This window comes from Mauremys mutica, chromosome 1 (assembly GCF_020497125.1).
Source record: "Mauremys mutica isolate MM-2020 ecotype Southern chromosome 1, ASM2049712v1, whole genome shotgun sequence".
Lineage (NCBI taxonomy): Eukaryota > Metazoa > Chordata > Testudines > Geoemydidae > Mauremys > Mauremys mutica.
The window spans coordinates 327,750,665-327,778,431 of record NC_059072.1 but is presented as its reverse complement, the minus strand read 5'-3'; the positions used below and the strand labels follow the sequence as shown (position 1 = coordinate 327,778,431).

The following is a 27,767-nucleotide window of genomic DNA, read 5'->3' as shown; positions in this document are numbered from 1 at the left end:
AGCATATTCAATCACATTGCTCTCACTAAAAAATATTATAATTTTTTTTGAGAGAGCAAAAAGGTTTTTTGTACCGTTAATAAATAAAATTTAAAAAAAACTAAATATTGTTTATTGCATCTTTATCTCATCCTTTTTTAATTTCTATTTTTGTGTATGTTTTATAATGTAGATAATATATTAGTATAGTAATACATGTATATAATTTATACATAAATAAAAATACATATATTGGGGGTGCGTGCTCAAAAATTTGTTACTGATAGGGGTGTGCGATCAAAAAAGTTTGGAGACCACTGTGCTAGATTACAGAGCCCTCTAATATAAGATACCATCAGGGCCAGCTTTAGGGCGATTCACCCGACTCCCCCGAATCGGGCCCCGAGCCCCTAAGGACTCTCCACCAACGTGCCGCCGAAGGCACCGGCAGCCAATAGAGCTGCCACCGAAGTCCCGCCACTGTCTTCAGCGGCAGCTCTTTTGAATCAGGCCCTGCAGTGCCTACAGCTGGCCTTGGATACCATCTTCTAGCACTATGATCAGAGAAGGGCAAAGCAGCTGAAGCATAGCAGTGAATCTGGCCCACTGATGTCACTGGGATTACTTATAAGAATAATGGTTCATACAATAGCGCTCTAAGACACCTATGGGGCAGTAGGCAATTGACATTTGGAGTTATTGCTACTAGCACCTCAGCAAACTCTCTGTTGCTGTTCAATTTTGCCCTCCTTTTTCACAGGGAGGAAAAAAATGACCCTCCAATTTGATTTACCAGATGTTCTGTCTCAGCTCAGTTTTTGGCCACACTTTATACTAAGGTTTCATTTATAAACAGCTAATAGATGTTTTAATAAATGGTTAGTCAATTATTACAGATTTGCTTATAACCATTAGAACACCTTCAACTAATGTGCTTATAAATGTCTATAATAGATAATACTTTTGTCTATATTAGGAACATGTTGATAACATCTATAATTATTCAAAAGCCATTTGTAAATAGGCTCTTAATACAAAGCGATCTTTCTTTCAATATCGCATATTTTGTGCTGTGAAGTATATGGTCAAACAACTTATTTCAATTATTAGTTCAGCTAGACGATGGCATGAAATTAAACATGTCCTTGTTAGAATTCTAATTTCCACAGGCATTGTCTGCACTGTGACAGGATAAACCATTGCACATGTGCACCAAAATCCTTTTTTCTTTACCTACCAGGAAATAGCAGTTGCCATCTCAATGTTATCGCTGTAAAAAATCTACAAGACCCTTCCTTGCAGTGCAAACATCTGCTAACCTAAAGAAAATCATTTTGCTTTTCTTTTGTTGAAAGCATATGGAAGTTTCCCACTGAGTGGAAGTTTCCCACTGAGAAGAATCATGAGGCTGATTTCAAGCTCCATCGATTCACGGATGCAGAGGATCCTGAACTTGCTTTAAGGGGGCAGCCCACGGGGCCATTTTGTCAAGTAGCCTGTATCCAGCAGTGACCAGCCTTGGGGAAATCCAGAGCCGGAGACAGGGCTAAACATTATGGCTCGGGCCTCTCTCTTTTAAACACCTATTTCTCCCTGTCTGGCTCATTCACTGGCACATTCCTAGATGCAGGACAGACCAGTGAGGGGCTGTGTCACCACCTCCCATGCAAGCTTGGGTGCCTCAAAGTGCTTTGCTGTTGTAGCTCCCAACCTGGGCTGCGCACAAACAGCACGCATGTCACACCCTGTGTATAGCTACAGCCCTGGTCCAGCAACTCTGACCCCAGCAGCCTGTCAGCAACACACCGGTCACACTTTGGCTTCCCTCACCCTTGGTTACTATTTGTAGGGTGGACCCAACACACTCCGAGTCCCAAAATTTCCCAGAAATGTGTGTTCTGCACCATCCAGCCCTCTCCTTACTCCTGAGGGAATTCTGCACCAAAAAAATTAAATATTCTCTGACAAAAAATTAAATATTCTGTACACAATATTTTAAAATTGTGAAAAATTCTGCATATTGTATTTGTCAAAATAACACAATATAATCTTACCATTTTCAACTATTTGCTGACAAGTATTTTGAAATAAATTACCAAAATAATTGAAAATGGTGTGATTATATTGTTGTGTTTCTGTGCTATTTTGACAATTAAAATATACAGAACTTTGCAGAATTTTAATTTTTAATTTTTTTTGTTGCTGAATTCCCTCAAGAGTTCCAGGGTTCTGTGTGGCACAATATGGGTGTGGGCAGCTCGGTGTGGGGTTCTGGGTGCAGGGGGAATGGGACTCTGCAGGGGAGTCCAGGTGACAGTGGTTAGGGTTCAGTGCCGGGGGAGAGAGGACTGCTGATGCAGGGGGGGAGGCTTGGCAGGGTTGGGGCTTGGAGGAATCGGTGAGGGGGGGGGGGGGTTCTGGGTGTGAGTAGGGTGACCAGACAGCAAATGTGAAAAATCGGGACAGTGGGTGGGGGGTAATAGGAGCCTATATAAGAAAAAGACCCAAAAATCGGGACTGTCCCTATAAAAGCGTGACATCTGGTCACCCTAGGTGTAAGGGGCTCCTGATGCAGAGGGGGCTCGGGAGGAGGGGGGTTCTGGGTGCATGTGTGGGAGGAGGGGTCACTGTACTTGGAGCTGTTCCCCTTGTCCACCCAAACCCCGTGCATCTGGACCCCCCGTCCTGCACCCAACCCCCCCCCCCACTGAGCCTCATCCCCCGCACCTGGAACCCTCCCTCACCCCAAGCCTCACCCTGCCCCCGCAGCCAGATCCCCCACCCCCGGTGCAGAGCTTCCTGCAGCTAGGGTACATTTCTGGGTCTTGATCTGACCCAGCCCCTGCAGGGAAGGGGGAGGGGGAGGGGGAGGGAGAACTCTGTCTCCACCCTCTCCCCCACCCCCAAGCTGGGACTAACAGTCTCTGGGTGGCTGGGGCATCCCCAGACCCTCCTCCCGCAGAAATTGACCTCCCCCCCCCCAGCACAAACAGAGCATCTGAGCTGCCAGGGCGAGGTGAGTACTGGTGCAGCTACTCTTTGCTTCCTGACAGAAACAATTTTCTGCCAGGAAGCAAAGGGAATGGGGGGAGAGGGGGAGCATTATTCAGCTGCACTGCAGTTGCACAGCCTTTCCCCAGGAGTATCTCCTGGACAGTTCAGCTATTAAAGGTTTATTGTCCCTGTAAAGGGTAAATATTCAACAGTTTGCTACTTTAACTGGAGTTACCAAACAGTTCAATTTACACACAGCACTGGATTGGCTTATTTTAAAAAATAAAACAAGTTTATTACAAAAGAAGATAGGATTTTTAAGTGAATTCAGGTACAGGAGATGAAAGTGAAAACATAAATCTAAAAAATAAAACCTAATCTAGCAAGTTTTTGGTCAAGGCTTTGTTTAAGATGGCCTTTCTCACCCACAGTCTTTCCAGCAATCTGGTGACTGACCCTTTCCTTGGTCAAGATCTCTCCCAGAGGCTCAAAGGCCCTGGTTACTTTGTCTCCTTAGGTGAAAGAGAGAGAGATAATGAGGGTTCTCTGCCCCACTCTTGTATAGTCCAGTGAACCTCTGAAGTGGTTTCTTCTGAAGGTTATCCTCAAAGCAAAGTTTAATCAAACAGTAAAGAAGGCGACAGGGAATCTGGTGGTGAAGAAGGCACCATCATCTTCTTTCTCACCTGTGTTTGCTGAAATGCAAATTTTGCTTCATCTCCTGTCATTTCCTCCCCCTGCTGTCTCGAGCACCCTGTCTACTACTCATGTCACACATTCCTTTGTTTAGGATAGGCCTGTTCAACAACTTCTGCCTCGGCAGGGCTGTGTGGGTTGGAACACCATGCAGGGGGATTTCATAACATTACATATAATATTGCTACATACATTTCACCACCATGATATTATTGACCAGCCTTGTAATACCTCACAGGCCTATTTAGTACTAAGATTATTACAGTGGTGCATAGGATGTGAATACAGGGGTGCTTTCAGTCACACTCACAAATCTCTGTCTCTGCTGGAGCCCCTTAGGGCCAGGCTGTGGCTGACTCCCATGCAGCTGCTCAAGCAGAAGGGTGTGAAAGGAACCTCCCTCTTCTCCTCACACTAAGGGGCAGCCACAGCTGCAGTCCTTGCTCCCTGCAGTGCTCCTTGGGATACAAGCTGCATCAAAACTAGGTGAAAAGGAACAGGAGGCAGGTGGGGCCATGGCCCTGCTCCCATTCCACACTGGTCGGAAATACTGGTTGGTCATGGATGAGAATGCACCCACCTGAGTGTTGTGCAACAGGTGTGCCCCACTGTGTTACAATGCTTCCCAGAGCTCCTTGGGGCGGGGACAGCACCACCCTGCCCCTGACAAGGGCCTTTGCCCGACAGACACAATCTGGCCCAAATCCTTGTTTTGCACCACCCAGGAAATGGAGCTGTTGTCAGCAAACTCTTAAAAACACATTCTATCAAAATAATAGCTGTATTCAAGAGACTTGGCACTGGGTACCAAGAGTAAATGTTCACTGCTTCCCAGAAGTATTACTCATGGCACAGCGTGCTCTGTTCCCCAGACTGCAGAGAGGACTCCATATATTGACAACCTTTTCCATTTTAAAACGGTTCCATATTTGCACTATAAAATCTCATGTTAGTAACGGATTCAAATGGATTTAAAAGCAGCAAATCAGAAAGGGAAAAGAACCCATACCTGAACACTCGTTAGGGTTGTGTACTGGTAAGCCTTTACAATTGTGTAATTAGCTTCAACATCCACTAGTGCCAACAGAATATACTTCCACCACTTCCTTTTCAGAATTTGCAAAAGGCTGTCACTGCCTGTTTAGAGAAAACTTCAGTCAATATACATTTGTTTCAAAAGGAATGCTGGGTATTTATTTCAGAGCTCTTGCTTTGAACCAATATTACTGTGCTTGGTTCTAGTTGACCCATCTGAAGACAGGTAAAGCAGAAACAGAACAACAGGGAATAGAAATGATTAAAGGCATAGAATATCAGGGTTGGAAGATCATCTACTACTAACCAGGACCAATCCCCAGACAGATTTTCTCCCCAGTTCCCTAACTGGGAATTGAAGGATTGAACTCACAACCCTGGGTTTAGTAGGCCAATGCGCAAACCATTGAGCTATCCCTCCCCTATAAAGAGAGTTCCATTTGAAAAAAAACTGACAAGACTAGGGCTGTTTAAAGAGCAGATGAATAAGAAAAGCAGCAGCCTCACCACAGCTCTAATTTATTCAAAAGGCTGAGCATAGCATTATATAGCCCAGAATATGGGAAGTGCAAAGGTATCTTAAAGCTGCCTTTGCCGTCACATCCTCCCCCTCTTCATTCCTGCCAGAAGTATAGGAATTCAGTAACTGAGAATTAGGTCCACAGACTTCAGTGGGGTTCTGTATAAGAAAAGGCATCCACTCGTGCTTATCTGAAGGCGGGGTCAGGGCCATAAAATTGCCAGCTTCTCACTTTGCTATCACTGATCGTTTTAAAAAAAAAACATTTTGTATATATTTTAAAGTAATTATGAAACAAATAAAACCTCCTTTACTCTCCCACAATATTCAGGTGCATTCACTCTTCTACGGCCCAATCCTGTTTCTATTGGAGTCATTGGGCGTTTTACCATTGATGTCAGTGGGTGCAGGAGTGGACCCCTACTTTTATGATCTCTCATGGTGTTCAGTTCGCCCACACTTCACAGAGTGCATGTCTCACTGTTTTAGTGTATTAATCTGAAAAGAATGCAAGGAAAACAGAGTTTTATGAACCAAAATCCCTCCCACAGTATTTCACATACCTCTTCTAAATGCCAACATTGTTGTATAAACTAGAAGAAGCAAACAATAGTTGATAAAACTTTGTAGCATTGGAGTGTTCACTTTGTACTGTTCTGCTAAATACTGGCTTGCAACAGCAGTCCCACAGATAAACAAGGAAAGCACCTGACCCAACGCAAGTGTTTTCAAAATATGACTGTAAATGGAAAAGAAAAATGTAATTAATTTAGAATTAAACAAAAAAATTAATTATCTTAATATTTACAGAGAAAAATAAGAAGCCATTTCTTAGCTCGGCATCTAGTTCTTTCTTCCACTCCCTTTCATTAGCTCCTCAACTCTAACATGTGGTTGATACCATTTTTAGCGCACCTCCTACTTAAACTTGCACATGGGGCCTTGTCTACACTGGAAGCATTTTCTAACCTCATACAGTCTTGGAACCCATTCCATAAAAATAGATCAAGCCAACTTAAATCATCTAAAACTGAGTTCATACTATCTCTTTAAATAATTTTAAACTCAGTTTAGCTGAAGTGGTTTTAAAACCAGTCAGAGAATATCGCCAGTGTAGCTAGGTATTCTGATACCCAGGGCTTGTGGTCTATTCCTTGCTCTGCACAGACTCCCTGTGTGACCTAAACTCTCTGTGCCTCAGTTACCCAATACGTAAAAGAGGGATAATACTTATCTAACTCAAGCCTCCTGTGAAGCTCAATTCCTGAGTGACTTGAAGTGAGCTGAGACCTTTGAAGGGAAGGTGCTACAGAAATGCAAAGTGTTATTATTAGCTGTGGATATTTTTGCTATTTTCCATCACACTCCGCTGCAGTTGTTGATGGTGATTAGAACGAACGCTTCCTGTGCAAGCATTGCTTTAACTCACACACCTCTTCCTATGCCCAGCTAAAAATGGGAAAAGGGTTCTAGCTCACTTTGGTTTTCAAGCATGTTCTCTATTTAATTCAAAGTAGTTTTGAGCTTTGTTGTATTCCTAGACATTCAAAGTTAATATATCAAATTATATTCCTAGCCTAGTTCACAGGCTGGTTATGGGTGCCTGGTTGTGATAAGGGTTTTGTTGTTTGGTTTTGGGGAGGGCGGTGGGGAGCTAATAAATACACCTGTTGCTACCTGTTTATGTTTGAAAAGGCAAGCTCAAAGAAAAGTGCCTTGCACTTGGAGTGGAAGATGGTGAGGTTTCCTTACTTTCTGGGGTGTTTATTCCACAATCTCAGAACACACGGTCTCCTGCACTGATGAGTTTTAGTGATAAGAACTCCCATGTACCAGAGGAGTGGAGTTGTCAACCACCATCAATCTTTTAGATATACTGGCCATGGAGTGCTTTGAGCACAAGGACCAAGACCATGAACTTGATCTGAAATTCTATGATTGTTGAATGCTTGGTGTTGGCAATATTGCAAAGATACAACCAGATTTTCATGTACATCACAAAAACCTGTGGCTGTTGAAAACTATCTGACTATGGGCTTGTTCTTCATGGCTAAGCTAAGTCGAGTGTTGCCCCAGTAAAGGTACTTCTATAGTCAGAGGTGCGACTGCAGCATGGGTAGACATAGCTACGCTAGTTTGAATCACAAATAACAGTGAAGCCAAAGCAGGTCAGTTGGCAGCACAGGTTGTACAAACCCACCCATGGGGGACCCTGGAACGTAACCATGCAGCTAGCCTATGCTGCCAGTTTCACTGTTCTTGTTATTCAAGCTAGCTATGGCTCAAAGTTAGCTCAGATATGTCTACGTGTGTTGCAGTCACATCTCTGATTGCACAGTAGACATACCCTAACTCAAGTCTCATCCCCACGCTAGGGTAGGTCTATGCTGCAAGTGAAGGTGTGATTGTAGTATGAGAAGGCCTATGCCGAAGCCCTGGGCACCACATCTACACTACTATTGGTAGCTCTGCTAGCTATATTAAAGCTTGCATGGGTATGCTTATCTGTGCTACAATCACATCATCATTTGCTGTATAGGCATATGGGTACCTCTGAGCTGCAACTGCAGTACATGTAGATGTCTCAGCACTAGCTGTAAGCTAGCTAGCTCACTAAAAACATCAGTGAGAGCGTGGGCTTCAGCTGGGGCTAGCAATGCAAGTACATACTCGGGGGGTCAGACAGCCTTGTGCAGCCCACGCTGCCACATCCTCACTGCTATTTTTAGCAAGTTAGCTAGATTAAAGCTACCAGAGGTATGGCTGCATGAGCTGTAAATCACACTCATGGCTGCACTGTACACTAACCCAAAGGGTATTTCTACACTGCAGTTAGCAGTGTGACTGCAGCACATGTAGACGTACGCCAGCTAGCATTGAACTAGCTAGCTCAAATAATAATAGCAATGAATCCGCAGCAGCATAGGCTAACCGCTCGAATACATACATACCCAGGGTCCTGGATGGGGTTGTGCAGCCCATGTGGCCACTCAATCTGCTGTGGTTTCACTGCTATTCTTATTAGAACTCGCTGGATCAAAACCATCTTGGGTATGTCTATTCTATACACTGTAGTGCGGACATACTCAAGAACCCAAAACTGGACTGCATTGGTGCTTTTAACTCAAGTTGGCTGGCCCATCATGGGCTATGGGCGACAGCTCAAGTTACCAAAACTCAGCTGCTGCTAATACAATCACTAATACAATTATTTTGTGCTGTTCTAGGGTCATTTTGCAATTATTTTGCACTCAAACTAAGCTAATTCAAGAGGAGTTAACTTGGGTTAACTGCAGTGAAGACATAGTTTTAGGGTGTGTCTAAACTGCAAGCAGGAGGTGTAATTCTAGTCTGGGTAGATGTACATGTTCTAGCTCTGAGCACGTTAGTGCAGTAAAAATATAAGGGCCTGTCTACATTTGAAATGCTGCAGGGGCACAATGCCTGGTGGCAGTGAAAGTTGTGGCCTTGTACACTCACAACCCAGAGGGCCAATACCAAACAGAGTAGTCATCATAAATGTATAGCAAGCATCCCAACATTATTAGCTGCAATGTCAGTGACATATGCACAGATGTGCAGCAAGCATCACACAATTCCTAACAGGCCCCCAAACCGCAGTGCCAGGTTGAGTGCAGTACACTAGAGCGCATTACTTTGCTTTGCTGTTAAAGTGCTCTTTCAAAGCCTCCTTAAGCCATATAGCTCCTCGTTGAGCTTGTCTGATAACCCTTCTGTCTGTGTAGTGTTGTAGCCGTGATGGTCCCAGGAACAGCCAGAGACAGGGTGGGTGAGGAAATATCTTTTATTGGACCAACTTCTGTTGGTGAGAGAGACAAGCTTTTGAGCTTACACAGAGCTCTTCTTCAGGTCTGGGAAAGTGAGTGTCATTGCTAAATTCAAGGTTCAACAGCTTGCTTAGTATAAGTCAGAGGTCCCCAACGCAGTGCCCACGGGCGCCATCTAAATGCGCCCGCGTCCTGGCCGGCGGTGGAGCATCTGCCGAAATGCTGCTGAATTTCTGCAGCGTTTCGGCGGCGACGCCTCTCGATGACGTCACTTGCCGCCGACAAGCGACGTCATCGAGAGGCGTCACCGCCAAAATGCCGAAGAAATTCGGCGGCATTTCGGCGGGTGCTCCACCACCGCCACAGTCCTTCGTCTGGCAGGCGCCAGACGAAAAGTTTGGGGACCACTGGTATAAGTAGTTAACACACATTTCAAGGAACCACTCAAGGCCCATTAAGACCACTCCAGTCATAGGAAGGAAATGAAGGGAGGGGGAAGCAGCTGGGATGGGTGTTGTAAGTGGGCTATAGGTTGTTGTAATAAGCCATAAATCCAGTGTCTCTATTGAGTCCATGATTTTTAGGGCATGTTAACACAGAAAAAAAAAACCCATAGCTGGCCCCTGCCATCCGACTCAGGCTCAGGCTGCAAGGCTGTTTCATGGCTGTGTAGACTTCTGGGCTCGGGCGGGAGCCCAGGATCTAGGACCCTGCAGGGTGGGGCTATGTGGAGGGAGCTAATGAGAAGGAAGCTCACCTGTCAGGAAACAGGCAGGGCTTCTATATATCTGGGAGGCTGGAAATAGTGTGGGAAGGCAGCAGGGAGGAAGCCTGAAGTCTCACTCCCTGAGGTGAGGGAGAAGGAAGAGAAGAAGCAGGGAAGAAGTAGTCCAGCAGTGAGATCAATAAGGTCAGGGAAGCTGCAAACCTTGACTGCTTGGTAAAGCGCCCTTGGTAGGTTCCTCTACAAACCACTACACAGTGGTACTGTTTGGGGCAATGAATTAGAAGACTGCCTAGGTCACTGCAGGAGAGATAGGGTCAGGGAGGTGGATGTGAGGACTGCCTAATGCCGCCTGCACAGAAGGGACTTTGAAGGACTTTACCCTAGAAGGGGAAATGGCTGAGTGACCTGGTCGGAGGACTGAGTCACAAAGAGGCAGCAGCTCCTAGAGCGAGAGAGGGGCTGCACATTGGAGAAAGAGACAATGGAAGGAAGGGGCATTGGCCTGACAGAGCTAATCACCAGAACCACCAGGAGGAGGCACCATTCAGTGGTGAATAGAGCCCACATCACAGGTCCTCACTGAGTGTGGGTTATTGCTGTGGGATGGTGACAACAAGGTGACAATAAAACCCCCTCTGACTACACAAACCTAGTTGTCACCTCCCACTGTCATTGTCATTCTGCACCTGCTGAGTTGATAGTTAAATCTTTCCCTGATGCTGTCAAGATGGCTGGCACACGGCTTCATGAGTCAGGGGCGTAAGGAGTAGGTTGTGTCCCCCCAAAGATCACTATTGGCAGTTCAACATTGCCAGCGGTAAAATCCTCCAGTTAGCAGAGAAGGTCCCTGCTTGTAGCGATCTGAACGAAGCAAGCATCATGCAGCTTCCCTGACCAGCCAACATTGATGGCAATGAAGTAAATCCCCGGTGATCCAACGGCACTTGCATAACTGTAGAAAAGTAACCCTTTCTATCCATGTACCCTGTGGAAAGGTGCTCTGGGGCCAAACTAGGGATATGCGTGCCGTCTATTGCTCCATCCACAATGTCCTGCACATTGCTGAAAGTCACCGTCCTCCGCAGCAAGAGACTATTAATGGCCCTACACACCTGCATCACAACGGCCTTCACTGTGGATTTTCCACTTGTAGCAAGGTAAGCATCCGCTCTGACCCTGGAGGGGTTGGAAAAGCCCTGCAGAGGGCTGGGGCTGGGCAAGGTAAAACCCAGTCTGATTGAGGGAAGTGGCTGCAGCTGGGGCCATGCCCCAAACTAGGTAACTGGGCCTTATAAGGAGGCCAGGGAAGCCAGAGGGAGCAGTTTCTCTCTGACTGGAGAGGGAGACAGGCCAGGTTGCTGGGGAACTCACCCAGGGGACCTAGAGTGAGGCAGGGCTGGGGTAAGGCCTTAGGAGCTGGGAAGCCCTAGGCCAGCAACTCCCCAGGCTGCAGGGCCTAGTTCTAGGCCCATCCAGGTATTGGGCTTGCAGAGGGGCAGCCTGAGAGTGGGTATAGGTAGCCAGTCCAGGCCCCTTTGCCGATGATGAGTGGCTGATACTGCAGTCTGCCCCAGTGAATGGGGGCTAGATGGACACTGGGCAGTAGCCAAAACTGAGGTGAAGTGGGGATAGTGGGTTGGGGGTTCCCCAGGGAGGGGAGACCCAGATTGGTGGGGTACTGCCAGGGGGCAGCACTCCAGTTAAAGGGGCGCCGGGGTCCAGGGAGGGACATGGGGGACAGGTGGATCACCGGCCTGCAGAGGGCGCTCCAGAGCTGGAACGAGCTAATTCCTGGAAGTCACCAGCAGGAGGCGCCACAGGGGTGAGGCCGCACATCTACACCATTCCAAAATGACTCCCACTGAGAGGTAGCAATCCACCATTACAAGCATCCAGTGTGATTGCCACTTGTTTCTGCACTATCAGAGTTGCTCCCAGTTTGGTGTCCCTGAGTTGGAGGGCTGGGGCAAGCTCAGTGCAGAGATCCAGGAAAATGACCTTGCACAGCCAAAGGTTCTTCAGCCACTGCCTATCATCCCAAACCTGCATTACGAGGCCATCCCACCAGTCGGTGCTCATTTCTTCAACCCAGAAGCAGCGCTCCAGTCTGCAGATGCTCTGTGAATGCCACTAACACCCATGAATTGGTTCTCACTATGTCCCATGGCAATTTGTCCTCCAAGAAATTGTCATGTTCCCTGCAGTTCTTGTGGCTCTACAAATACCAGAGGACCGTGCCTCCTGTGCTTGCAACGCTCACAACAATACTGCAGAGCTGTGCAGGCTCCATGCTTCTGTCAGAGATGGCAGACAGCAACAAGCCCTGCATGGGTTTGTGGGAAATTGAAAACAGATGTGAAAATTATGGGATTCCAATATTATGGGATGGAGAACATTGCTTTATGGGAAGTTGAAACCTTGCTCCCAGTCACGCCTGCCCAGCTCACTCACGCTCAAGACAGCGTGCTGAATGGCGGTGGGTTGCTCACTAGAATACCCACAATGCAGCACTGCATCGACACAAGCACTCCTGATGACTACACACAGTGCCAATGCAAGGAGCCAAGTCTGCACGCACACAAGCAATATGCTAACTGCAGCAGTGGTATTTTAATGTAACTTGCATCAGCCAAACATTGTAGTGTAGACAGGGCCTTAAGTGTAGACACATGCACAACTGGGTTGATATAAGGCATACATCGCCCCAACTTGGTAATGCAGACTAGGCCAAAATGTGGCTGCTGTGGCTCAGGTGGTGGCTCAGTTTAGCTGCTCAAATACATACCTAGGATCTCGGACAGGACTGTAATCTGGACGCTAGCCAAGCCACTCCTCATGCTGCCATGTCAACACTGCTGTTTTTAGCACACTAGTTCAATCAGAGCTAGGACATGCACATCTACCCAATGTGGGAATTACACCTCCTAGCTGCTGTGTAGACATACCCACAGACTAGCAACTAAGCTTGTAACAGCCAGGCAGCTGTAACTTAAAGCAGTTTTTAGTTGTGTTGTGAGGCTAAATTAATTAAAAAGGTCTACACTGAAGATAAATTATATAAAAATTACATTTTCTTATTCAAGAGCTCTGTACCTGTGCATATTTCAGTCAGATCTGCTGGCGTGAGTGCTAATAATAAAATTTACTACTTTTTATTTTTGTTAGCCCTGCACAGCTAGTGTGAGCTGGGTTCTATTCCTTCTAGTGACACTTCAACAGAGTTGTTTGGTGTCACCTATGCAAACCTACTGAAAGTTAATGGCACTGCAGAGGTGTCACTGAGGGTTTTTGTTACTGCTGGTGATATATGAAAAAGAAATGGATTGCAGACTGCAAGTGCAGAGCTGGCATATAAAAAAAGTAAGCTGAGCATATTTAACACAAAAGTTATTAAACACCAGTAAATATAGAGCCCAACAATGCCTTTTTACAGAGATACTTTTCAGAATAGAAGTGCATTTAATGTTAGTAAAGTGTATTAAGAGCCTTGAGATAAAAATTCAAAATAGTATATGAATTATTATTACAGTTCCCAAAATGGCTCTGAGAGTAGATGGCTCTGCTGTGTACACTTCAGGGTATATATACTGCCTTTCACAACTTTGGCCAAAATTCATCCACAGGAACAAAGAAAACATTTTTTCCTCCTTTTTGAGATCCCACTACTTAGCTAGCTCTCAGAGAACAATCCTGCACTGGCAGTGAGATAGCCTAGATCAGTGGTGCACAAACTGTGAGGGGCGCCACTTTGGGCACGAAGGAATGTTTGGGGGGTTGAACAGCGATGCCAGACAGCTCATGCCAGCCCCCACAGGGGGTCAGGGATGGAGCACCACCTCCTCCCCCAACTCACCTCAGCAGGCCACCCAGGCCGATTTCTGCTCCCACCAGCCTCCACATCCAGCACTGCCTCTGCCCCCAGAGACTATCATACGTGCCCTCCCCCATCCTGAAAACCCAAGAGGAGAGAGACTGAGGGGCAGGTACCTGCCCTGCCCTTGCGATGCAGCCTGGCAACAATATAGAAGCAGCATGCTGCTGAGGAAGCCTTGACTGTGCAGTAATGGGGGGTCACGGATAGATTCCATTAATAGTAAGAGGGGGCCCCATGCGACTGGAAAAGTTTGTGCATCACTGGCCTAGATGACCTAACAGACTTTAAAAAGAACAGGAGTACTTGTGACACCTTAGGGTACATCTATACTACCCGCCGGGTAGTGTCCAATGTATCGGGGATCAATTTATCACGTCGCGTCTGGACGCGATAAATCGATCTGTGAATGGACGCCCGCACTCCACCTCAGCAGGAGGAGTAAGCAGAGTCGACAAGGGAGCCGCGGCAGTCGACTTGCCACCGTGAGGACGGCCAGGTAAGTCAAACTAAGATACTTCGACTTCAGCTATGTGAATAGCGTAGCTGAAGTTGCATATCTTAGTTCGAACACCCCACCCCGACTAGTGTAGCCCAAGCCTTAGAGAGTAACAAATTTATTTGAGCATAAGCTTTCGTGAAACCTAACCCTTGTCCACCTCTAACTAATTCTAGGGCTGGATAATTTTTTTTCCATGTGAAGACTTTGTTTTATTGTTAAAAATTAGTTCTTCTTTACATCAGAATTTTTAGAAAAAACATCTTTTACAAACTTTCTGGGGGCTTTTTAATTTTCACAAAATTGGAAAATGAAAAAATTAGTCTCAGTAATGTTATTTACGATTTTTTTTATTTTCCCCTTCCTTTTCCTTCCTCTTTTCTCTTTCCCCCGTTTTCTGTGGAAAATGGAAAAAGGGGTGCAGATGGGGGGGCGATTAAAATGTGAGAAAAGTGGGAAGCAGGGAGGAAAAAAGAGTCCCAAAACATTCAAAAAATTGTAAACCAAAAATGTCTTATAAAAATTTGAATGAAAAATTCTGAAGTAATTTTCAGTCCATAGGTTTTGAAAAGGAACTTTTGTTATTCAACATGTTTGTGAATATTTTGAAAGAATATACCGTAAGTTCCTTTTCTAAACCCGTGGAAAGAAAATGACTTCCAAATTTTAGTGAAGATTTTTTTCCCATTTGTGTTTTCAACCAGATACTAATACTCTCCAATACTAAGCCTGTCTCAGCTGAAGTCAACTCTCCGGACGTTGAGATGCAAAAGAGAGTGTAGTCTTGAGTTTTGTCCAACGTTATACAACAGCTAAAAGGATCCTCATTGAGAGACTTGACTCTTAGAAACCTCTCTTGTCATCCTGGCCAATGATGCTACAAAACTGTAAAAAATGTTCCTACTATGTTGTGGTTCTGGGATACAGACAGATAGCTATGGGGATATAGGCCCGATTCTGCAAGGTACAAAGCAGTCAGGCCCCAATCCATCAAAACATTTAAGCTCAAATTTTTAAAAGGTATTTAGGCTTTGCTGTACTCAGCATTGCAATACCTCACTGATTTAAGAGCCTTAAGCACCTACTTAAATGAAAGCATATGAGTAGTTTTTCAATGGGACTACTGGCATGTTTAAAGTTAAACATATGCTTATAGGCTTTGCCGGATCAGGACCAGCACATTCCACATCTTACAGGACCAAAATCACACAGGGAGAGTTAAAAGCAGCCTTTCATGGTGATTCTTCATTTAAGGCAGTGGTCACCAGCCGGTCAATCCTAGAGGATCTCCCAGTCGACCACAATCTCTGGTGGAGAAGCGGGACTGCCCAGAAGCAGCCAGCAAGGCCCCGGGCAGGGGTCTCCCCCCAAATGCTGCTTCTGCCTGCAAGTACCGGCCCCGCAGCTCCCATTGGCCCGGAACGGGGAGTTGTGGTGCTTGCAGAGAGGGGAGCATGTGGCGCCACATACCCTCCCCCATGGACCACAGGGGAGCATTGGCCCCTTCCAGGAGCAACGTGGGGACAGCGTAGGTGGGGAGCCTGCCTTTGCGGCAGCTATGCTGCACCACAGACCAGGAGCCACCAGGGGTAAGTGCTGCCCTGGTGGGAAGCTGCCCCAAACCCCAGCCCTGCACCCCCTCCCAGAGCCAGCACCCCAAGCCCCCTCCTGCACCCTGAACCTCCTCCTACACCGCAGCCCTGAGCCTCCCCCCCGAGCTAGCACCCCAAGCCTCCTCCTGCACCTCAAGCCCCAGCCCTGACCTCATTCCCAAAGCCAGCACCCAGTACCCCCTCCTGCACCCCAACACTGCCCAGCCATGACCCCCTTCCCAGAACCAGCACCCCAATCCCCCTGCCCCAGCCCTAACCCCCCTTCCAGAGCCAGCATCCCATTCCCCTTCCTGCACCCCAATCCCCTTGCCCCAGCCCTAACCCCCCTTCCAGAGCCAGCATCCAGAGCCAGAGCCAGCATCCCATGCCCCCTCTACACCCCAACACTCTGCCCGGAGTCTCCTCCTGCACCCGAACTCCCTCTGAGCCCACACCCCCTCCTGCACCCCAACACTCTGCCCCAGCCTGGAGCCCCATCATACACCCAAACTTCCTCCCAGAGCCTGCACCCCTCACCCCAACCCCCTGCTCCAGACTCAGCCAAGAGCCTGCACCCCCTCCTGAACCCCAACCCTCTACCCCAGCTCAGTGAAAATGAGTGAGGGTGGGGGAGAGCAAGTGAGGGCGGGGGTGGAGTAAGCAGGGTGGGGATTTGGGGAAGGGGCGGGGAGATCCTGGGTTGCCCTTAAATTCAAAGATTGTGGGCGTAAAAAGGTTGGCAAGGCCACCACGGACATAAGCGTATGTGTGACACACCTTACCTAGACTTCACTGCTGCAGGTTTTTAAAAGGCAGAAAGATAGGGAGATTACCTCATGCTTCCCTTCCCCCACTTTATCCATAGGACACAAAGCGTGAAATCCCGAGCCCATTAAAATCAATGGGAGTTTTACCAATAATGTAAATGAGGCCAGGACTGCAGCAAAAGTGGACAGAATGAATCTCTTCCCCATTCAGGTCACTAGCTCTGCCCTGCCCCTCATTCCCAAAAAATTGATACTACGTTACAGAGACACCAAATAGGGATGAGTGAAGGGATCAAAGGGGACCCATAAAGGGTTGCCACTCAAGCATTCATCTCCCTGGTACTGACTTCTTCATGGTAATCCCACAAACTGCAAAATCTGTTCATGAGCCACTAGCAGGCCCCCGCTTTAGAGCCTGCAGAATATCATCCCACATGCCAGATCCAGATTCGGTTGCACCCTGGGGCTGTTTTGTTGCAAAGGGACGACAAGGTGCCAAAACAGGATCCTATTGTCCATCCTGTTCGCGTGTGGCAACACCAGCTGGGTGCACAATAAAGTGGCTGGTAGATCAGGGAAAGGGGGCACGTTTGCTATGAAGCTGGGGACACCAATTTAATTGCAAAAGCCACCTAATACCGTGCTCTCCTGTAGCACCTTCCACCCGGGGATCTCCACGCGTTTTACAACACCCCCACTCGGGAGGTGAGGGGAAGTGTTGTTATCCCCGGTAAGATTAAATGAGCTGCCTACAAGCCACACACCAGGTCAGCGGCAGAGCTGGGAACTGGCCTCCTGATTCCTGATCCTGCAATTCACCCTCAGGCTTCTTCTCCACCTCCCAAGCCGTCCCGGAGCTGAGCCGCTATTACCCCTGGTGCCAGGGCTTTCCCAGAGAGACACGTGTAAACGCCCCACGCAGCTCGCACACGCTGGTAGCTGGGCACAGGCAGGGGGCTGCCCTGAATAGGGTAGCCCTCCGAGGGGGCGGGGGTAGGGCATCCCTTTCGGGAAGGGAGCTCCCCGCTTACCCATGTGCTGCTGATCACACGTGGCTCAGCCCCGGCAGGGCTCCTCCGGGTGGCGGCAGGGCAGAGACACGCGGCCCCTCTGCCCTTTGTACTCACCATGTGCAGAGTTTGTCTTTGATCCCGAGCAAGAGGCTGGGGAACGATCTCGGAGGCGCTGCTGCAGCCGCGGCAGCTGCTGCTGTTTCCGACGGTGCCCGCGGGCAGGGGGCATCCTCCGGACCAGCCACTTCCATTCGGAGCCAGACGCCGCCGAGCAGCTGCTGTCTAGAGAGCTGGGTGGGAGGCGAGCGCAGACTGGGAGGAAGGAGGTGGGAGGGCGCTGCTAGCGCGCGGCTTCTTTGCTGGCTCAGCTGCTCGGCAAAATCTTTCTCCTGTGCGGGTGGCTTCCGCAGCAAATCATTAACAGTCAGCAGACAAGACCCAAACAATCCAGTCAAGATCGCACGCTGCCATCTCTCTCCGGGGCTGTAACCTGCTCCAGGAAGGGGAGAGACCTCTGCTCTGCTCTCCTGGCTGATCGGGGGAGCTGCCAGCTAGTCACTCATTCCCTCCTTGTCTACCTACAGGTGAGGTTGCACAATGATGTTAGTTCTCGTTTTTCCCCTCTCAGGTGTCTTTGTGGCAGAGGAGGCCATGCCCCAAATCTCTGGGATTTTCTCACTCAAAATGGATTTGTCGTGCGCCCCTATTTGCAAGAGGCAAACACTTAAATCAGATTTCAGAGTGTTGGTCTGTATCAGAAAAAAGAAGGAGGAGTATTTGTGGCACCTTAGAGACTAACACATTTATTTGGGCAAATACATTTGTTCCTCTCTAAAGTGCCACAAGTACTCCTCCTTCTTTTTTACTTAAATCAGACTTGCAGTGAATCAGAGCTGCTTTCCCAAGGCCTGATTCTCTTCCAATCATACACGAGTTTTACACCAGTGTAACTCTTGACGTCTATAGGGTTTCTTCTGATTTCCATCATTTTAAGTTATGGGAAAGTCAGTCCCTTCATTATTTTGAGCACATAATAGATCTGTGGGTAGTTTGAGATGGCAAACCAGGTCTTTAGCTGGTGTCAATCAGCATGGCTCAGAGTTTCCTTTTCAAAATGTTGAACAAATCAGGAAGGTAACCAGCTGAATCATATTCATTGACACAATCTGAAAGGGTGAACTGCCAAAGAACAAGCAAGATTGTGAATATCTGGAATGTACACATGCCTGAGAGCTGCTTTAACATGAATCCAGTTGCCCCAAGCAAAAGTTGGAAGATCCAAAAGGGAGAGTGGATAATTTCTCACTAAGTTTGGTTGACTACCTTCCTTTACAATGATTTTTAGATAGCCCTTATTATTCCTGAACCAGGGTGAAAGTACCTAGTGTGGCTATGTGAATGTTCATGATATCTGTCAAGGAAGATTAATAGTGCAAAACTATCAATTCTTTTACATTTATTTTCCCTGTAAGAGGGTTGGCCTAATTTAATTGTTGATTTGTTACATCCAGGTTTTTGCATTCTCCAGTTACTTCTGTTTCTTTTTAACTTTTGGTAATGATGCTCTACAAGCACAAAAACCCACTAGCCCCAATAACAAATCAAATTTCAAAAATTAAGTAAGCCAAAAAGTGGGATTTTTAGCAAGTTTTCTCAAATGAAAGTGGAACAAAACAACACACTGCAAGCCTACTTTATAAGGTTCAAGAAATCTGGTGCTAATTTAACTTTCTGGATCAGATTTTAAGTTTGAAAATTAAAGTGACTGTCCCCAGAGTAACTTCAAATTTGGTCCTCTGGCACATATGAGATATTTTGTAACCATACATGATTTTTTTTCTTTACTATATGTATGTCTAGTATAGAAAAAGATGGGCCTGTAGCAGAGTGGTCCCCTGCTCCTGCCCTGAAGGGCTTAAAACAGCCCAGGAGGAGGGCTGTGGCTGGGGCAAGAAGCCTGGGCTGATTGGGAAAAGTAGGCTCAGCTGTGGCCATGCTCCAATCAGGCCCAGCTGGCCCCTATAAGAGGCTGAGAGCCAAAAGCCCAAATAGTCACTCTCTCCCTGCCTATAGAGGGAGAAGGGCCTGGCTGCAGGGGGCTAGACACAAGGTACTTGAGTGAAGAAGGGCTAGGGAGCTCCAGCCTGGAGCCTGGCATTGGGCTAATAGGTACTGGGGGTTGCAGAGGGCAGCTGAGGGGTAAGCCAGGGCAGCAGGTCCAAACCCAACCTTTCCAGTGATGAGTGGCTGATACTGGAGTCTGCCCCAGGGCATGGGACTAGACAACGAGTGGCAGTAGCCTTATTCTGAGGTGAAGTGGGAATAGTGGGTGAGGGTCTGAGAGAAAGGGGTTACTGTCAGGGGGCAGTACCCCATGTAAAAGGGCACCGGGTCCAGGGAGGGACACGAGGGCCAGAGGACAGACGGATCACCAGCCTGCAGAGGGTGCTCCAGAGCTGGAACCGAGCTAATTCCCAAGGACAACCAGCAGGAGGTGCCGCAGGGGTGAGTCTGCGTGTCTAGAGGGCCCAAAACCAAGCCCTGGGCTTTGAGAAACTTCAGATTCATATCTGACCTTTACATCTGTAGACCTTACCTTTACAGTAAAGGCTGGAACATAATCCCCTTAATTTTGGGGGAGTTCAGATCTTGGATGCAGATGTGAACTTTGCAGCTTGAGCTCATCCCTAATGAAGTGAATCAGAGTTACTCTGGGAATCATAACTTCCCAACCTTTATGCCTATAAAATCTCAGTTGTCTCATCCATTCACAAAGCTTCAAATACCATCTTTATGCGAATGACTCACAAATCTAGCTTTCCATGCCTGATTTGTCTCTATCTGTCCACATCAACATCTCAGGTTGTCTCTCGGTGATATCTCCTGAAAGAATTGCTGGTAATTTAAACATAGCTGATCTTTCCTCGCTAATTCTTCCCTTTTGTGCCACATTCTCTCTCACTGTTGACTATCACTATCTTCCCTGTCACTCAGACATATGACTTGAGAATATTTTACTCCTTCTCCTCTGCTCCTCACAGCCAGGTTGTGTCCAGGGCCTAATCTTTCTTCCTCCATAATAAGATAATAACATAGTTGATATGTGATTCAATTAATAAAGAACTAAGGGAAGGTAATATAATTAATGCCATCAACGTGGTTTATGGAAAATAGATCCTGTCAATCTTACGTGAAATCTTTTTTGATGAGATTACAAGTTTGATTAATAAAGATAATAGTGTTGATGTAACAGACTTCTGTGAGGCATTTGACTTGGTACTGCACTATATTTTGATTAAAAAATTAGAACAATACAAACTTAACACTGCACACATTAAAATTGTTAAGAAGTTATTAATCTTAGCAAAGTATTAGTGACCTTTCTTGAGAATTAGGTTTATACCCAAGTTGAAGTTTTAAATCCAAACTATTTGAGTGAAAAGGAGCCAAGATCCTGCACCTTTTTTTTTTTTAAAAGGTTGAAAACCAATTATTATGGCTGAAACAATCACAGTTAGATAACAGACTAACAAGCTTTTCTTATATTTTTTGTTTATTCTCAGCCCTGAAGTAATTGGTTTTGGAAAATATCATCCCAAAAGATAAGTTTTGGGTAGTAGGAGTTTGAAAGGGGGAGCTTGAAATCTAGCCAGTTTTTTTTAAACGAGTTGAAAGCAAATTAAAAAAATGACACCTGCCCTTGAATCCCCATTGTTACAGGAGTGCTCTATAAAAGAGAGGTCTATGTGTATAGCTAGATAGCTAAATAAGATGCCAGTAGGTGATGATCAGGGGCGGCTCTAGACATTTTGCCACCCCAAGCACGGAGGGTCCGCTGGTCCCGTGGCTTCGGAGGACCTTGGGGCTTGGAGCGCTGGTGCCTGGAGCTGCCCCTGGTGGTAATCCAGAGTATGCAGCATAGTTCATGGGTTTTGTAGGACCAGTACAGCTTCTTATTATTGTTCGTTGCAAATGGCTTCTTATGTGAAGCTCTTCATAACTGTGCCAATTTTTGTGCATTTACAACAGTATTTTCCTTTTAACATTTTTTTTCCTCCCTGGCTGGTGGGTGAAAACCTACACAAAACAATAAGGGAAACTGATTCATGCTCTAATACTGCAAATATTTATGCATATTGTGGCAAATTGCCAGCACTATTATGATGGGTCCAGCACTTTCTCCTGGAGGGGGGGTTCAGGGCTCCTTTTCTCGCCCCTGATCTGGGGTATCAACTGTCCCACTAGTGTCCCAGAGAAAGGAGTTGAAGAGGGAGGGACCCAGGCCTGCCCTCTACTCCGGGTCCCAGTCCAGGGGCCCTAGGGATAGCAGCAAATCACTTGAACTAGCAATTCTTTCCCCTGGGCCACTTCCCTCTCCAGCCCTTCAGCTTGTGGGGCTTCCTGCCCTCTCTCCGCTTGGGCCAAGTTTCTCCCAACCCCTTGTGTCTGTGGAGTCCCTCTGCTCTGCACAAGCCGGGTTTCCCTCTACCTAGGGTCTTGGTCTTCTGGCCCGCCACAGCACTTCTCTAAACTGTTCTCCAAACAGCTCTTCTCCAACAGCAAACCACTCTGCTTCAGTTCCTCCAAACTGCTCTCTACTCCAGGGGTCGGCAGCCTTTCATAAGTGGTGTGCCGAGTCTTCATTTATTCACTCTAATTTAAGGTTTCGTGTGCCAGTAATACATTTTAACACTCTTAGATGGTCTCTTTCTAAGTCTATAATATATAACTAAACTATTGTATGTAAAGTAAATAAGGTTTTTAAAAAGTTTAAGAAGCTTCATTTAAAATTAAATTTAAATGCAGAGCCCCCCAGACCAGTGACCAGGACCCGGGCAGTGTGAGTGCCACTGAAAATCAGCTTGCATGCCGCCTTAGGCACCCGTGCCATAGGTTGCCTACCCCTGCTCTACTCCAACACCAAACCACTCTGCTTCAACTCCTTCCCCTGGCTGATTGAAGCAGGGGGATTTTATCAGGTGATTGGCTTCAGGTGCTCTAATTGGCTTCAGGTGCTCTAATCTATAGAAACCTCTCTTCCCTCTACAGGGAATAAGGCTCTCATCATCCTGTGGCTTATATATCTCCCCTCGATCACTCTCCCTGTTATTTCATTAGTTGTCTCCCATAATTGCTTGGCTTCCAGGTCCTGTGGATCCTTCCCTTAGGCTGGGGGAAGGTCCTTTCGCAGTGGGCACCCACCAACTTCCTGGATCCCAATAGGATCACTGTCTTGCTGCCTTCTGGCCATGCTGTATCACAATATGAGTAACTTTTTTTTTCACATGAATAGGCCTATTGAGATTAAACTGATTATTCATTAGCATAAAGTTACTCACATAAGTGTTTCAGGAGCGGAAGGGGAAAAAACCCCATTAGCTTCAACAGCTTTGAATCAGGCCCTAAATGAATAAAGGAGAAACAGTGAAACTGGCTACACACACAAAGTGCTGTCAAATGCATAAAGAAAAACTTGATGAGGGGAAAACTTTTTTTTTCCATTCAACTTCTCTCAATACAATATTCAGGCAGAAGTCTTATTTTTAAGTAGGCGGTGCCCATTACAATAATTGAAATAGGAGCTTAAAATGGAACTGCCATCTCAAGCATAAGCATAGTATTATGTTATTAGTATAACACAATCAAAACACAGATGAGATTTCCTTCAGTTCTTATCTTTAAAAAACAAGAAAGATTGTATCCCATTAATGCCATGTCAGCTTCTGAATGTGAACAGAGATTTCACTGTATGATGACAGTACATAGAAGCAGGTTTTTGTTATTTTGTAAAATGGAGACCATTTTCACCACTAGGGGTTCCACATGATCCATACATGTCTCTGTGACATCTGAGTCTCAATATCCATCTCTTCTGCCTGGTTTATGGTGCTGTTCAACTCAAACTGAAAACATTATTTATGCCATTTGTTTCTTAATTCATATTTTGCTTTCCATGAGAAACTCTCTGGATTGCTATCCATAAAGATAACTGGTTTTGTTTAATGTACATATATGTCGAATTTTCCTGCAGAATTTTTGAAGGGTAACTAGAGTTTTCAGTTGAAAAATTTCAGTTTCCACTTTATTTGTTTTTACTTCAAATGTCTGGTTTTTAGACCAAAAATTGTGGGCTTTTTAAAACTTTTCTGGGTTTTTGCCACCCGCTTTTTTCGCTTTGTTACACTTCTCTTTCGCAACCCCTGCACACACACTTTTTTCTGCTAAAAGGGAGGTAAAGGTCAAAGTGGAGAAATCTTCATTAAAACAGTAAAAATGCATGAGAAGTAGGTTTTTCTCCACAGTTTCCTGATGGTTTCCCAACTTTTGCCAATTGTAAAACAGTTACTAAGTGTTTGAAAAGCAGGGGGAAGGGAGGGTAGACCTACAATTTTGGAACAAAAGTGTTCATTTTTTTCCAAATTTTGCCATTTCAATTTTTCACTTAAAAAATTGGGTTTTTAATAAAATTGAAACTTCTTCTTTTTCCTTTATGCCGCTTTTTCTGGGGAGGGTCGCAATGTCGGCATGGAGAGTAGGGAAGACCAGACCTCCTTTTCCTCCTCAACAGGTTCCAGCTCCTCCTGGGGGATTCCCCAGCATTCCCAGGCCAGCTGTGAGAGACCTCTCCAGTATGTCCTGGGTCAGTCTCAGGGCCTATGCCCAGTGGGACATGCCCAGTATAGTTCCAACAGAAGCCTCCCAGGGGGCATCCTTATCAGGTACCCAAACCACCTGAGCTAGTGCCTCTCGATCCAGAGGAGTAGCAGCTCTACTCTGAGGCCCTCCCGTATAGCCGCGCTCCTCACCCTATCTCAAAGAGTAAGCCCAGCCACCCTGCAGAGAGCCCTCATTTCCACTGCTTGTACCTGTGATCTTGTCCTTTCGGCCATTACCCAAAGTTCATGACCATAGGTGAAGATGAGGAAATAGTGACCTGTAAACAGAGAGTTTCGTCTGAGAACTCAGCTCCTGCTTCACCACCACGGATTGGTACAGTGCCTGCATCACTGCTGTGGCCACACCAATTCTCGCTGAGGATTTTTACCTTGTTGTGATGGAGGGGCTTGTGTGTTCCAACAAACTCCAGGGCTATATCATCTGGAGCCTAGTGCTCCTGGTAGGGTCACTCTAGACAAATAGGTCTGGGGGGAGGTTCTAAACTAAAAACGATCTGTATCAAGACCCTCTTGAAAGCCCAAAAATGACCATATGAACTTGCCTGGACTAGAGATACCAAAACCTATCCCTGGGGGGTGGTGTCAGGTGAGCATTTGGTGGTCAGGCTACCCAGCCGTACCGAGCCCAATGGAACTGGCCCTCAGCAATGTAAAAAAATAAAACTTAAACTTTTTGTTGGAAAAACTTAGACTGATTCTATTAGAAACACAATGTGTGACAAAGGCTCAAGATAAGACACAAATATTATTCCTGATGGAAACTTAATATGCTATAGGCTTAATTCTATTAGTGTAAATGGCCTCAGTGCATTCATTCTTTGTTTCTGATGTAAATAATTTTTCAGCAATAAAACTCAGGGAACACCAAATATGTGATTGTGATTTTGGGAATAAAATGAAGTACACTTGACAGTTATGGCTACATACCAAATACCAATCTGTCTCTGGACTGTGAAAAGGATGCATTTTATATATCTCACCCTTGTTTCCCCCTAGGCCTTGCCAGGACCCTAAACTACAATCCTGTTTGCCTTTAGGACTACATTTCCCAGCAATCCCTAAGAAGAGTTCCAGTTCACCCAGTTTATGGAATGTTGGTCTTGGGCCTTAAAAGCAGTAGCAGTATGAGATTTTTCTCCAGGCTGCCTCTGCCTCACTTACTGTGCCCTCTGTCCCCCAGGTATTGTTCCTGGAATGGAGACATTCTATAGGTAGATCTAAATCTGCATTGCAGGTGCATCACATATACCAAAACTCTTGAGAAATGTTAACAGGAAGTGTGGGTGTTCTTCCTGTTAAGAGTGTTCTTTGGTTGCTGGATCAAAATTGCTCTGTTAGTAAATTCCTCAGGTGTATGTATTTTAGGAGTGTAGTGAAGGTCTTTGGACAATTTAAGTATGTCATCTTTTATCAGAGGAGTTTTTCAAAATCAGTGTCATTAGGTTTCAACTCTAGTTGCTTTGCTAGACTTTCTCCAATGTTTTCATGGTACTATTCACTGCAACAGTCAACTGAAAAAAGTCCCCAAAACAATACTGTGAGCCCAAACAGCAAAAGTTGTATAACTGTACAGGAGATCTTGTTGTAAGTTATATGTTCCCAAACCAGAGTGTTGTATGTGATTCCCTGAAACCACAGGAGAGTGACTCAGAAGGAAGGAGCCAAAATATTTTTAGGGTTAAGAAAGCAGCCTCCTCATTTAGATGTTGGAAGGTAACTGCAGGATTTTTTTTCTTATTAATCAAAGTGTGTTAAGCAGCTCCAAGCTTTGTGTGCTTCCTGCCTTTGTTATGTCTGTCTCTAGAAGACACAGCATAGGATTTTTTTCTCACTGTAATCTCTGCCAGACTGGTTCAGAAATGCAAGATTTTCCCATCAGCTCTTTTGATTACCATTTGTCAGGCAGTGTCAAATCCCACTAGCAGGACAAGATGGATTTCAGGGAGCATGTTTAGGCTGGCCAAAAAGGCAGACTGTCCTTCCAGATTTTGTTAGCTATTACTGGAATTAGCAATAGGGTCAGTTAACTTAAAAGCACAAGTGCTTCATGTTTACAATATCTGCTATATCACCACACTTTGTCTGGCCATAGTGTAATGCATTATTTCAACCTTTTCCCTCATTGTGTCTCCCTGTCAGGTAAGAACCCACTACTCGCTTCTGTTTATATCTAGCTTTTGTAAAACAGTAAAAATGCATAGTGTGTGGGGCCAGAGTTAGCTGTAGCCAGAATCCTATATGTTCCCTAAATTATTAACCTCCCATGTGCCACCCTAATGATAAATAATTCATCTGCCTCCTAGGTGTGTGCACGCTTAAGTATTATACTTTGTTACTGTGATTTTTTTTTCAGTGGTCACCCAACTCCCTTAGGCTCCTTTAAGGCTGACATTTTCCATCTTTACTCATAAGAAAATCCCTCCAGCCCCTGATTGATTGAACTCCTTCCAATTAGTCAACATCTTTCTGGCAATGAGATACCAGACAGAATATATATTTTTTCCAGCTATCATCTCACCCAGGCTCTTGAGAGAGGATCCTATTCCACCCCTGCTCTGTGACATGATATCTCTTGGGCAGTGTCTTAACTGCAACGGAGGTGTGGTTTTACATCGAGCTAACTGTTGCCTAGAAGCTGAACCCTAGGTAAGCATCCCAGAATGACACTGACCCTTTCTGCAGATCTAAAAGTTATGGAGGTTTCTTGTTGGATCATTCACAGAATAGTTGGATAATAGTCTTTCTAGACATGATGCTTAGATACCAAAGGTGACAGATACCTTGCAGTGTATGATTAATGAGACCAATTTTTCAGAGGTGCTCAGCACCTGCAGGTTCCATCAGCTGCAGTTATGAGTGCACAGTGCCTCTAAAAGAATCAAGCACATGATCCCCTTGGATTACAGTGGCACCGAGGAGCTCCAGTTAGCATTGGGGACTCACTCTGCTAGACAATGTACATACTTATGGAAAGACACAGTCCTTAAGCTGAAGAGTTTACTGGCTAAGAGCATGATTCAACTTCCATTAAAGTTAATCGGAGTCTTTCCATTGATCTTAATGGGTATTGGATCAAGCCCTAAATATTTAGTATTTGCTCCCAGTCCCATTTCCATATCTTTTTTTCCATGCTGCCAGGTGCTTCCCCATCCCAGTAAAGCAAGCCACCAGCCTCTCTGCATTCAAATCCCTCCCTAAAGTCTCACTTGTTCCAGAATGCCTACAGCCAGGAAGGTTAAAGCTGGCAAGTAATCCAGGTTATTCCCTCCTCTGAGCTTCCCAGTGAGTTCTCTTGTTTCTGTGTGTCTCTGAGACTATAAACTGTGAACTAGGAATGTCTTTATTTTGTGTCTTGTATGGCCATTAAATAGTAGTAGCAGTAGTAATAATAATAATTAATAAATAGGTAGCTACAGCTCCTGAATAAAGGGAATAACGGCAAAGGAAGTAGATTCTGATCACTGTGTCCTTAGCAGGGAGGACATAAGCAAAGAGACCAATAACAACCTCACAACATGCATTGCAGTCATTAGATTCAACCACTAGGGATCAGGCATTTATACTGGTTAACTATCTCACAACTGCACACTACTAATTTATTTTCTCTTT

At 45.8% G+C, this 27,767-nt stretch overlaps 1 protein-coding gene across 1 annotated transcript in view; it reads right to left on the bottom strand.

Moving 5' to 3' along the window:
- Positions 1 to 18,050, bottom strand: part of SLC35F2 (solute carrier family 35 member F2) — a 35,868-nt gene extending 17,818 nt beyond the window's left edge. Inside the window, exons 1-3 of the mRNA XM_045018458.1 lie at positions 17,596 to 18,050; positions 5,788 to 5,963; positions 4,679 to 4,806 (exon numbers count right to left, since the gene is read on the bottom strand). Of these exons, the coding sequence (XP_044874393.1) occupies positions 4,679 to 4,806; positions 5,788 to 5,963; positions 17,596 to 17,732 (441 nt within the window). The 5' untranslated portion in view covers positions 17,733 to 18,050. The remainder of the gene's footprint in view (positions 1 to 4,678; positions 4,807 to 5,787; positions 5,964 to 17,595) is intronic.
- Positions 18,051 to 27,767: the final 9,717 nt, after the last annotated feature.